General features: G+C 46.6%; 1 protein-coding gene across 2 annotated transcripts in view; it reads left to right on the top strand.

Annotated features, from left to right (window-relative positions):
* PTPRU (protein tyrosine phosphatase receptor type U) overlaps positions 1 to 13,583 on the top strand; it is a 559,392-nt gene that overhangs the window by 388,014 nt on the left and 157,795 nt on the right. For both annotated transcript variants that reach the window (XM_030217348.1, XM_030217349.1), the window contains exon 12: positions 6,114 to 6,387. In XM_030217348.1, coding sequence (XP_030073208.1) covers positions 6,114 to 6,387 — 274 coding nt within the window. The remainder of the gene's footprint in view (positions 1 to 6,113; positions 6,388 to 13,583) is intronic.

Raw genomic sequence — 13,583 nt, 5'->3', positions numbered from 1 at the left:
TCCTTAATGTATTTGCAAAATACATCCAGTTGTAATTACAGAGGAAAGAATGCAGGCCTATATAAAACCCAATGGCACAAACTCTGTATGTACCAGCCCTGGGGCACTGGCAGTAATGAAAGGGTGTTTTAGGCACAGTCTGTGATTAACAGTTAAGGATTTGCTTTCATCACAGCCAGATGTGCATTTGAGTTTGTTTTATGGACATCACATATCTTTGACTCATTGGAAAACGAGCATCCTCTTGCCCTCCTTTCTCCCCAGACATATTGGATCCTATGGGGAGGGGACAATGGGGAGAAGGTGATAGGGCAAAGCTTGGGTAGGCTGTGTCTTTTTTTTTTTTTTACTGCAGTCAGAATATCAGTCATGATTATTAGGAGTTATTAAAACAATGGTCTTTGGAGGGTTCAGGCTGTATTTATTTGGATTTTGCTCACACCTTTTTCAGTAGTAGCTCAAGGTGAGTTACATTCAGGTACTCTGGATATTTGTCTGTCTCAGGAGGGCTCACAATCTAAGTTTGTACCTGAGGCAATGGAGGGTTATGGGTTATGTGACTTGCCCAAGATTACAAGGAGCAGCAGTGGGATTTCAACCGGCCACCTCTGGATTGCAATACTGGTGCTCAAACCACTAGGCCACTCCTCCACTATAGCAACATTCCGTGTAGAATCTCAAATGGTAGCAACATTCCATGTTCCACTGCACTAACCATTAGGCTACTCCTCCACTAGTAACATTCCATATAGAAGCCTGCCCTTGCAGATCAGCAATGCGGCCGCGCGGGCTTCTGTTTCTGTGAGTCTGATGTCCTGCACAGGACGTCAGACTCACAGAAACAGAAGCCTGCGCGGCCGCGTTGCTGGTCTGCAAGGGCAGGCTTCTACATGGAATGTTACTAGTGGAATAGCAACATTAACATTCCATGTAGAATCTCCTATAGTAGCAACATTCCATGTGGAATCTCATGTACTCCGGATATTTCTCTGTCCCAGGAGGGCTCACAATCTAATTTTGTACCTGAAGCAATGGAGGGTAAAGTGACTTGCCCAAGATCACACAGAACAGCAGTGGGGTTTGAACTGGCCGTCTCTGGATTGCAAGACCGGTGCTCTAACCACTAGGCCACTCCTCCATGCCATGTATGTTTTCCATGTGTTAGATATCAGGATGGTGCCTCAAGTGGGCGGCCTTTCTTGTACTTCTTTCCTCTGCTTATGTGTGATGAGCAGTGGGAAGAAGCAATGAGTTGGTCCGCAGAAGCCAATGCCATAATTTGCTAGTTAAAACAGGATAAAAGATTTGGGAAAGACTGTGTAACATAGTAGATGACGGCAGAAAAAGACCTGCATGGTCCATCCAGTCTACCCAAGACAAACTCATATGTGTATACCTTACCTTGAATTTGTACCTGTCCTTTTCAGGGCACAGACCGTATAAGTCTGCCCAGCAGTATTTCCCGCCTCCCAACCACCAGTCCCGCCTCCCATCACCGGCTCTGGTACAGACCGTATAAGTCTGCCCTCCCCTATCCTCGCCTCCCAACCACCACCCCCTCTTCCCCCCAACTGCTCCGCCACCCAATTTGTGTGCACGCAAGCTGGAAACTCCGCTCTTCTCCTCTATAGGAATGTTCAAAGTTTTGGATGGCAGGTTTGCAAACCGATTTTGGCAGGGCTGGCACAACACGGTAAGCACAGTAAGCATGGCAGGGGGACGCCAACCTTTGCAGGGTGCTCGCATCTCCCGAAGGCCCTCTCTGGACTTGCCCCCACTGGTACAAACTTCCTGTTGTGAGGGGGCGGGACCAGGGAGGGCTTTTGGGAGATAGGAGCACAGGGCATGAAGTGCTTTGATTGCTGGGTGGACCCGGAGGTCAAATGGAGGTTCTGGCAGTGGCAGGCAGCAGCAATTTCAGGTATATTGCAGTTGGGCGCAAGGCTGGGGGAGGAGGGGGAAAGACTCTGGACCCATTGAGGAAGGGAGGGAGAAATGCAGGACTGCGGGGGGGGGGGGGGGGGGAGCAGTAGAGAAGAACCTGGGGTGGGAGATGCCAATGCAGGATTGGGGAGGAAGGAAAGAGAGAGAGGGGCAAGCTAGACACGAGGAGGGACATAGACAGACAATAAAGAGTTGGTAGAGAGGGTCATTGTAAAAATTCAGAGTGGATCTTCAAAAATCTCGTACCTGCAGACAAAATCCCGTGCGTGTGATTTTGCAAGGGGTCCTTTATGCAGGTCATTCCCTCACGCTGAGGCCATTTTTACCACCGGGGCAAAGTGGCTGATTTGTCTGTTTTCCCCATTAATGGCCACATGCTAATTTTCCCATTAGCACTCAAGCCCCTACTGCCAGGCATTATGAGGGCGGCAAGGGCTGTGCTAACCAATAACTGTAGAGCATGCCCACTTTCCGTCCCTGTTCTAAAAATAAATTTTATTTTTTAGCAGGGGCGTAGCTACGTGGGGCCACGGGGGCATGGGCCCCCATAGATTTGGCCCTGGCCCCCCGCCCCAACCCCTTTGACCCCCCTCCCGCTGCCAACCCTCCCCCGCTGCCGCCGTTGGGTACCTTTGCTGGCGGGGGGTCCCCAACTTCCGGTAGCCAAAGTTCTCTTCAGCGCGGCCGCGTTGCTGATTTGCAAGGCTTCTGTTTCTGTGAGTCTGACGTCCTTGCAGATCAGCAAAGTGGCTCTGCCGGAGAAGAGGGCTTCGGCTGGCGGGGGTTGGGGGAGGGTTGGTAGCGGCGGGAAGGGGGGGGGTCGAAAGGGTTGGCACCAGGGGGGGTCAAAGGCAGTGGTGGCGGGGGGGGGGGGGGGCTAAAGTGTGCCTCCTCACCTCGGGCTCTGGACCCCCCTCCCTCCGAAGTCTGGCTACGCCCCTGTCTTTTAGTATGTGGATAGCATGTGCAAGAATTTCCCTGAGACACCTGAGCTTGCCCTGCTGTAATCCTTTTTTTGCTGCGGTGAACACAGCTTAGTTAAAAGGACCCCTAAACCAGGCTTACCTGTGCCTGGTTCGATTTTGTTGGTCAAACTAGTTAGCCGATCCATACCCAGCACTTCTTCGGTACTGATCCTGTACTTAAGGGTTAGGGTTGGTGTGGGAATGGCAGACAGGGGTGAGGAGCAGAGGTCATGTTAATAAATTTCAATTTTATATTTATTTCCAAGAGATAGCACGGTGATCAGACATAAAAAAAACATATTGCAGCTTTTTTTTCTGTTTAAGTGACATTTAATATTTCTCAAAGAAACGAGTGGATGGTTTTCCGCTAACTTCCACAAGGGACGCTGTCAGGAAGAAGGAAAAAAAAGCAGGAGTGTTCTCTGTTTAATTCCGTTTTGTTTTTGAAGGTTAATAAATGTGAGTGAGTGATAGCTTTAGTGGATAGATGCAAAGACCTAGACCATGTTCATTAGGTACCATTTTAGGATTGACAGTTTCTCTTCCTGTTGCCTCACTTTGCAATGGATTTGCATTTCTGTGCTGAAAGAAAAGGAGAAATTAACATGATTTCAAACTTTGTTCCTTTCTCACCTCAGAATAATCATGTAGCTAAATTATGGGGGGGGGGGGGGGGGGGGTAGGGGTGCATTTACTAACAGTGTGTATGAAAGCCATTAATATCCATTTCTGCTGAGGGGTCTGTTTTATTCCTGTGAGCCTTGTGGTGGATAACATACATTAATTATCAGGTGCGGTTAGGAAACGACTTCCTAAATCTCTTAACAGAACTGCATTGGCTTCTGTAAGTCTTTTAGTTTATTTTTTTTATGGTACCGCAATGAAGATAAGCAGGTTGAAGCAACGAGACTGGCTGTGTCCTCCCTAGCTCCCCTTGCGCTATTAAATTTTAGGTGCTATGGTCTAGCTCAGTAAGTTTTCACAGCCTTCTAGCTTTTTATTTCGAAAAGAATGAAAAAAACATGTGTGGGAAGGAAAAAGCGAAGAGCTGTAAGACTCGATGCAAACTGGCATACCGAGAGAGTCTGTTATCACTGACCCGATGGGTGTCCCTTTCCTCTCGTCAAGAATTTTAAAGGTTTAAGGGGTAATTTTACACGGGGCACCTGCTTGGTACTTATTTTATAAAGGCAGGTTGGGCGCCTTTATAAAATAGAAGACCCCAATAGTGTGCAAATTCAGACACACTGATTTAGACCAGCTCCATGGCAGGCAGAAATGTGTGTATATGCATGCATGTGGGTATTCTTTAAAATTTGGACAACGCGCATTGTTGGCGTGTGTACAAGCAGGCGATTTTAGAAAAGCCCATTTTAGGTTACATTACATAATTGCTTATATTCTTCGATAGCCAGTAGAGGTTTAATGCCAATTATAGTAAGATTAAACAGGCATATCCAGTGAATTACATAAAATTGTAAAAAGTCATGAGTATATAATCAACTAGAACAACTCAGCATTAATGTTAAAAACTTATTAAAATGTTCAATAATCCCCTAAATTTTTAGGAAATTGCAAGTTCCTTTAACATCTTGTGGGATTAATTTCCAAATAGCTGATGCCGGATATAATAAACCAGCGGGAAAAAAAAGACATATTTGAACTTGGTTGAGTTGGGAAAATAAAGACTTAAAGTATCTTGAAGACCTCCATTTCTGTTTACAGTCTGAGCCCAATCTAATAAGAAGGAGCCAACCTGTGTACGGTATACAAGACGCTTTCCCATGTAAAACGTTTTCTAAAATAACTTGATTGCTCGAAAGCTACAACTGGGTGTGTTTTGGGCAGAGTGGGGCTATATTTTATAAAAGCTAGGTGCATGCACGAGAATTAATACCTGTTCCTGAGCGGGTGTAAATGTCCAAAGCTTCAGTCTAGGTGCAGTTTCTGCTTGTTTGCCTTAGTATTTTGCAAGGAGACACAAGCGCCTATGAATCTTTAGAAAATGGACTTGAAATAGGCAACTGTGCGGCTGTCACGCTTAGACAACCTGCTGTAAAATTACCCTCTCGGCTTTCTTTGCATGTTGCACTCAGGTAGTATCAATTGGGCATTCTCTGAAACAGGTCTGGCTTTAAGGATATCCATGCTGACAAGTCATCGGATGTATTTATGTACATAGGAGAAATATTAGGACTTATTGATATAGGACCCTGTTTAATAAGCCGCGTTATAGGCGTGTTTGCGTTTTTAACACCCGTTAACCATGCATGAACGTTAACAGTGTACGTGCCTACATCCCTATAGGCGCCTACACGGTTAGTGCACTCACTAATTGTAGGCAGGGTTGCCAGATTGAAAAAATTTTCCCCTCCCAAAACCAGCCCCAAACCGCACAAAGTCAAACCCCGTCCCCGACATCATCAACACCGCCTCCGATGTCAATCCCACCTCCGACCCCGCCTCTGATGTCATTAGCCCCACCTCTGACGTCAACACCGCCTCTGACTTTAACCCTGCCTCCATGGGGCTTCTATTGGACCAAATTGGACCAATAGAAGCCCCGCCGGAAAAGCGCCCAAACCCGCAACGCGGCCGTGAAAAAGCTGCCCAATTTCCCGCAGCCCGCAGCTGTCAAAAATTTCCTGCAACCGGTTGCGGAAACCCGCCCAATTGGGCGAGAAAACCTCCCATCTGCACATTATAAACGCTAACGCGGCTTAGTAAACAGGGCCCATAGTTTGGTTGTCCTTAAAATCTGACCTACTTGCAACCCTCCAGGACTAGGGCTGAGAACCCTTGATCAAAGTATTGGCAATGTGCAGTTGGATCTTCTACTCTCAAAGATGAGTTGGTTGCCTACATCCCTACAGCAGTGGTTCTCATACCTGTTCTTGGGAACCACTAGCCAGTGGAGTTTCAGGATATCCATAATGAATAACCATGAGAGAGATCTTCATATAATGAAGGCAGTACATGCAAATCTAACTCATGCATATTCATTTGGGATAGCCTGAAAACCTAACTGGCCAGGCAGTCCCCAAGGACTGGGTTGAGAATCACTGCCCTATGTAACACCATGTATGTGACATAAACATCATGGGAATAGAAATGATTTTGAGATCCTGTTTGGATGTAAGACACAAGTCCTGATTTTAGACACGTAATGTCCAGCTCATACCCCCTTCCTTTGTATTTATGCAGTACTTACCAAGTGATCGTGGAAGAAGATAAACCCAAGAAGATCAAGAGGGAGCTGGGGAGTCAGGAGTGTTTCCCGGTGCCCTTGACCTATGATGATGCCATGTCCCGGGGCTCTGTTCATTACTTCAGTGCTGAGCTTCCTCCTAGCAGCCTCCCTGAAGCCATGCCATTCACAGTAGGCGATAATCAGACATACCACGGCTATTGGAACCCACTTCTGGAGCCCAAGAAGGCTTATCTGATTTATTTCCAGGCCCTGAGTAACCTGAAGGGGGTAAGTATTTGCATAATAGCAGCACTTAAAGGGTAATTCTCTAAAGAAGGTGCTCACAATTACACACCAGTTTCATGCACAGTCGATAAGAATAATGGCATATATATGTATGTGATTACACACAAGCATGTAAATGCCAATATGCCACAAGCACTGTTCTGTAACTATGCATGTATTGGAGCATGGAATCTTGCTACTCAGGGGTTCTGGAATCTTGTGCTACGTGGGGGTTCTGGAACCTTGCTGCTCTTTGGGGTTCTGGAATCTTTCTATTGTGGGGTTCTGGAATCTTGCTGCTACTCAGGGGTTCTGGAATCTTGCTGCTCTTTGGGGTTCTGGCAGGTACTTGTGACCTGGATTGGCCACTGTTGGAAACAGGATTCCGGGGTAGATGGACCAGTGGTCTGACCCAGTATGGCTATGTTCTTATTCGTGATAGTGTGAAGTCTTCTGGTGAAAGGGTGGGTGTCTACATAGGCAGAATTAGGGTGGAGTGTGGCCAAGGCACACCTTTACACGTGTACCCCCAAATTTCAAAAATGGTGCCTAAAGTTAGTTGCCCAGTTATAGAATAGGGTCAGTTACATAACAAATAATTGGAAATAAGTACCAGTAATTGGCCTCACCAAGCACTAATTGGCATTAATTAACAGTTGCACGTGTAACTCACCTATTCTCTATTCTGTAAACTGAACACCTAACATCTCTTGTTCTATAACTGCAAAGGGGGTGTGGCCATGGGAGGGGTATAGGCAGGTCAGGGGGTTCCCAGCATTTAGGCGCAATGTTATAGAATGTCATTTCCACACCTAAGTTGGATGCCAGCATTACGCCAGGTTTTAGCAGGCATAAATCTAGTGCCCAAAGTCATAAGATTCTCAGTAAGCTACTAGTTTGCAAAGGACGCTCTGCGCAGAACGCCTTTTGCAGAATGCTAGTTTAGCACAGATCTTCCTGGCAGGGCCGCTGAGAGACTGGGCCGGGCCCCGCTCCCCCCTCCGCCCCCTTCCGTCCGCCACCAGGCCGGGCCCCCTGCATTGAAATCATAGTGCCTCTCACCTCCGTGTGAAAGCGCTGCAGGCAGCAGATCGCCTCCCTTCGGCCCTCCTTCCCTCCTTGTGTCCCACCCTCGCGGAAGTTACGTCAAATGAGGGCGGGACACAGGGAGGGAAGGAGGGCCGAAGGGAGGCGATCTGCTGCCTGCAGCGCTTTCACACGGAGGTGAGAGGTGCTGTGATTTCAATGCAGGGGGGCCCCGCCCGGTGGCAGACGGTGGATGATGGAGGGCGGGTGGGACTGTGGCACCGGGCCCCCCTTGGAGGCCCAGGCCAGGGGAATTTTGTCTCCCCTGCCCCCCCCTCTCGGCGGCTATGCTTCCTGGCGCCTAGCTTTAGGTGCCATTGAATTCTCCCCGTAGTGTATAGGACAACAGAATTTCAGCTTTGGTTTTGGCACCAAAACTGACCCCAGATCAGTATTCGGCCAGGTTTTGGTTTTGGACAAAAATGATGGTGCTTTTTTGGGCTGAATTCTGTGACCCCATAGCACTCCCCACTGTCCCAAAACAGGAGCAGACTCCACTCACTCACTCCCACCGAACAGGAGCAGCTCTTACTCCCTCCCCCTTAACATATCCGTAGTCCCCCTGGGCCTACATTTCAGTCCCTGGAGGTCTAGTGGCATAGTCAAGACAGAAGCGATCCCCAGTTGCTCCTACCCATGCCGGCTCCAATCTCAAAATGACTGCTGCAACCTCCAGGGGAAGTTTCACGAGACTGCTGCTTGAGGTCACGGCAGCCATTTTGATGGCAGAGACAGCGTGAGCAGGAGTGACGGGGAGATCGCTCCTGCCCCAACTGCGACACTAGACCATGAAGATACACAGGCAACAGGAAAAAGTGGGTGATGGATCATAGGTTCCAGAGACAAGATAGACAATCTTGAGTTGAAAAAATGTTATTGATAAGACTCGACACAATGCTGTGTTTCGGCCGCAAGGCCTGCTTCAGGGAGTCTGGATTTTAAAATAAATGAACTTCAAGTTTTCGAATACAGGTAGGGAAGAAGGTAGGTGGTGGGGAGGGGGGGTGGGCGGTTCGGGTGGAGGGAGGAGGGAAGAGTTGTATGAGGAGTTGTTCTATAACCTTGATGACGAGAATATGGCTTTGCTGATAATAGGTTGTTTTTGCTTTCAAATTACTGACTATTGAATAGGTTAATGATCAGTTCTGTTTGTTCATCAATAAGAATGCTGTAACAAAATAAATACAGAAGCTCCAAATAGTAAGAGAGAGCTTCAGAATTACAGCTTATTCAGTAAGTTAAATGCAATTGGTCTGTTGTTATAGGTCAAATGTTTTATATGAACGGAAGGGGAGGGTAGAGATTATATGATAGAGATATAAGCTGGAACTTATACCTTTAGTGGTAAACGATGCGTGCCTTCGGGTCTAATTATAAATGAAGTTTATAACTAGACCTGAAGACATGCATCATTTACCACCAAAGGTCTTTTTCAAGACAACTTTACCCGATCGACCTGAAAGTACTTCACATCTGGAATTCTGAAGTTGACTCCTGAAGCAGGCCTTGTGGCCGAAACACAGCATTGTGTCAAGTCTTTTATCAATAAAATTTTTTCTTTTTTTTTTTTCCAATATTTTTGTTGAGAAAATTTTTTTGTATATTAACATCAGTAAAGCATAATATAAACTTAAACATATAACATCATCAGCTGTGACCCTCCCTTCCCTCCCCTATACCCTCCCCCTCCCATGTTGCTCAAAACAAGAATTACATGACCCTAAGTAGTTCAGATTCAGTTATCCTTCATGTGGGGAAAGTTCTGTACAGTCTGTATCCATAGCAATGGGACCACCAACCATGGAGCTTTCAGGTCAATCCCTGACTGGGCTCTCCACTCTCTGTATTTGTCCCAGAGTTTAAATAATTGGGCTATTTGACCATTCCGTATCGCTGGTACAGATAGTCCATTTTATGAACCACCTTTATTACTGGTGGCGCATGTGGGCTCTTCCATGCTGAGGCCAGTGTTATCTTGCCCGCTATCAGAAAGGTGGTAGCCAAGCCATGTAAAGTTGTTGAGAGTCCCGGGGGTCGAAAATTCAGTAGACGATGGTCAGCACTGGCTGGGTATTCCCTTCCCAGTAGTTGGCTGAGCTGTCCAAGCAATTCCTTCCAATATGTTTTTATTTTTGGACAGGACCACCAGATATGAAACATGTCTCCCACCATCTGGCATCCCCTCCAACAGTAGCTCGAAGTTTGTTTAAACATTTTAGCTATTCGATCAGGTGTATAATACCAGCGATACAGAATCTTGTATCCATTTTCTATCATGGAACTACTTACAGATACTCTTAGCATGCCGTCCCGCGGGAGGTGGTGGAAATGAAAACGGTAACGGAATTCAAACATGCGTGGGATAAGCATAAAGGAATCCTGTGCCGAAGGAATGGATCCTCAGGAGCTTAGTCAAGATCGGGAGGCGGGGCTGGTGGTTGGGAGGCGGGGATAGTGCTGGACAGACTTGTACGGTCTGTGCCAGAGCTGGTGGTTGGGAGGCAGGGCTGGTGGTTGGGAGGTGAGGATAGTGCTGGGCAGACTTATACGGTCTGTGCCAGAGCCGGTGGTTGGGAGGAGGGGCAGGTGGTTGGGAGGCGGGGATAGTGCTGGGCAGACTTATACGTACATAAGTAATGCCATACTGGGAAAAGACCAAGGGTCCATCGAGCCCAGCATCCTGTCCACGACAGCGGCCAATCCAGGCCAAGGGCACCTGGCAAGCTTCCCAAACGTACAAACATTCTATACATGTTATTCCTGGAATTTTGGAGTTTTCCAAGTCCGTTTAGTAGCGGTTTATGGACTTGTCCTTTAGGAAACCGTCCAACCCCTTTTTAAACTCTGCTAAGCTAATCGCCTTCACCACTTTCTCCGGCAACGAATTCCAGAGTTTAATTACACGTTGGGTGAAGACAAATTTTCTCCGATTTGTTTTAAATTTACTACACTGTAGTTTCATCGCATGCCCCCTAGTCCTAGTATTTTTGGAAAGCGTGAACAGATGCTTCACATCCACCTGTTCCACTCCACTCATTATTTTATATACCTCTATCATGTCTCCCCTCAGCCGTCTCTTCGCCAAGCTGTATAGCCCTAGCCTCCTTAGTCTTTCTTCATAGGGAAGTCGTCCCATCCCCGCTATCATTTTAGTCGCCCTTCGCTGCACCTTTTCCAATTCTACTATATCTTTCTTGAGATGCGGCGACCAGAATTGAACACAATACTCAAGGTGCGGTCGCACCATGGAGCGATACAACGGCATTATAACATCCTCACACCTGTTTTCCATACCTTTCCTGATAATACCCAACATTCTATTCGCTTTCTTTGCCGCAGCAGCACACTGAGCAGAAGGTTTCAGTGTGTTATCGACGACGACACCCAGATCCCTTTCTTGGTCCGTAACTCCTAACGTGGAACCTTGCATGACGTAGCTATAATTCGGGTTCTTTTTTCCCACATGCATCACCTTGCACTTGCTCACATTAAACATCATCTGCCATTTAGCCGCCCAGTCTCCCAGTCTCGTAAGGTCCTCTTGTAATTTTTCACAATCCTGTCGCGATTTAACGACTTTGAATAACTTTGTGTCATCAGCAAATTTAATTACCTCGCTAGTTACTCCCATCTCTAAATCATTTATAAATATATTAAAAAGCAGCGGTCCTAGCACGGACCCCTGAGGAACCCCACTAACTACCCTTCTCCATTGTGAATACTGCTCATTTAACCCCACTCTCTGTTTCCTATCCTTCAACCAATTTCCCTCTGTAGCCTTTCATGAGGTACCTTGTCAAACGCCTTTTGAAAATCCAGATACACAATATCAACCGACTCCCCTTTGTCCACATGTTTGTTCACTCCTTCAAAGAATTGAAGTAAATTGGTCAGGCAAGATTTCCCCATACAAAAGCCATGCTGACTTGGTCTCAGTAATCCATGTCCTCGGATGTGCTCTGTAATTTTGTTTTTGATAATAGCCTCTACCATTTTCCCCGGCACCGACGTCAGACTCACCGGTCTATAATTTCCCGGATCTCCCCTGGAGCCTTTTTTAAAAATGGGCGTTACATTGGCCACCCTCCAATCTTCCGGTACCACTCTCTATTTTAAGGATAAGTTGCATTTCACTAGCAATAGCTCCGCAAGCTCGTTTTTCAGTTCTATCAGTACTCTAGGATGAATACCCATCCGGTCCAGGAGATTTGCTACTCTTCAGTTTGCCGAACTGCCCCATTATGTCCTCCAGGTCTGTGCACACGGTCTGTGCCCTGAAGAGCACAGGTACAAATCAAAGTAGGGTATACACAAAAAACAGCAAATATGAGTTATCTTGTTGGGCAGACTGGATGGACCGTGCAGGTCTTTTTCTGCCGTCATCTACTATGTTACTATAACCTAGGGCTCGCTCCCAGCTTAGCATATCATGGCTTATCCCCGTGTCTCGCTCCAATAAATATTTTTCAACTCAAGATTGTCTCTTGTCTCTGGAACCTGTGGTCCATCACACACTCTTCCCAGTTCACGGGGCAGATACATCACAGGTAGAATCAGTGCAAGCTTTGACCTGGTCCAGCATGGGCAGTCAGTGCAGCCCTTTTAACCTATAGCTGGTTTTCCCATGCGATTTGAGTTCTGCATTTACAAATCACAGCAGTGAGATGTTGATCCAGTCCAGTATTCATGTGACAGTTCAAGTTCTAGAATAGTTTGCTAGTCCTGCATGTGATGTGTTTTGCCTACTAATGCCAACCTAAGGGACATTGCAGAGAATCGGTCTAGACCCTCTGGGCTGGTTAATAATTGCTTTTTATTTCTCAGCCAGAGTGTTTACAAAGGCTCAGAAGTTGTTGTCATTGCAGAATTAAGCTGGAGGTAATTAGAAGGAACTTCCCCAGTCATCTTGCTAATTAGTAGCTGGAGGGATTCTGGAAAATGTTAACAACCCATCCGGTTAACTTGTGTGAGGATCACAGTAAATGCAAGCAAAACTTTGCAGACCCAAATAACAACAAAAAATGCAGCTGATATTCAAGGAGCAGGAAATTAACCTTTTTACCCTGCAGAACTAATTGTGTAAGTTTTCTGCTAAATACACCTGGATAAACTTATTTGAATACAAGCTGTCCATATAATTTTAAGACACCGTGCCACCCAACCAACCTTTTCTGGCTAAAGTACAACCAAAGACTTGTCTGTCTGACTGGCAAACTTAAGTCTTTTGTATATCAACCTTGGTATTATTGGCTGCAGACTTGAACATAGAAACTGACCAGCCAATATTCAAAGAGAGTTAACCAGTGAACTCGCTTGTAAGCAGCTATCCTGTCATTTTCGGCGGCACTTAACCGGTTAGTGGCACTGCAAGTGACCGGTTAACGCCGAAGTGTAAGCCGGCTAGGTTGGGGGTGTTTCAGAGGCGAAATCCGGTTAACTCTCAATATTCAGAGCTAGCCAGCTTTGTTGAGCGCATAAGTAGGACCACATAAATAGCTGGCCTAACCTTATGTGCTACCCTATGGCTGGTTAAATCTGAATATTGACTTAACCGGACATTTCGCTAGCTAGCTTTTTAAATAACTGGAAATTTCATGCCGAAGTCCGCACAGGGCCTGGCATTGAATTTCCAGTTTTAGCTCTGGTAGCGGACAAAGAAACGCTGTCCACTTGCAGCTGAATATCAGCCAGATAGAAAATAATCAGAAAGCGCAAAAGGAAATAATGACAACGTGATAATACAGACTGTTCAGGCGCCCTTTTACAAAGGTGCGCCAAAATGTGGCCCACGGTAGTGTCGATGCGTGTATTGGATGTGCGCTGGACTATTTCTCCACCACGTCTGGGGGAAAAAAGGGGAGGGGTTGTTTGTGCCGGTAAATGGATGTGTGGCAAAATTAAAACCAGCACGCGTCTATTTACGACCTGAGCCCTTGACACAACCCGTTGACTTAGCAGTAAGGACTCACGTGTTACCTGTGCAGTAACCGTCCAGTGCTCGCCAACTGTCCCGCTGGGAATACCCCCCACAGTAGAAAATAGAAAATTATTTTCTATCGCAGGTTTTCGTTGGGCGCTGAACTTGGAATTTCTACCAGGCGCACGCTGCACGC

This window comes from Microcaecilia unicolor, chromosome 11, assembly GCF_901765095.1.
Source record: "Microcaecilia unicolor chromosome 11, aMicUni1.1, whole genome shotgun sequence".
NCBI classification, from domain to species: Eukaryota; Metazoa; Chordata; class Amphibia; order Gymnophiona; family Siphonopidae; genus Microcaecilia; species Microcaecilia unicolor.
The sequence above is the reverse complement of the archived record's forward strand: the minus strand, read 5'-3'. Positions and strand labels throughout refer to the sequence as shown.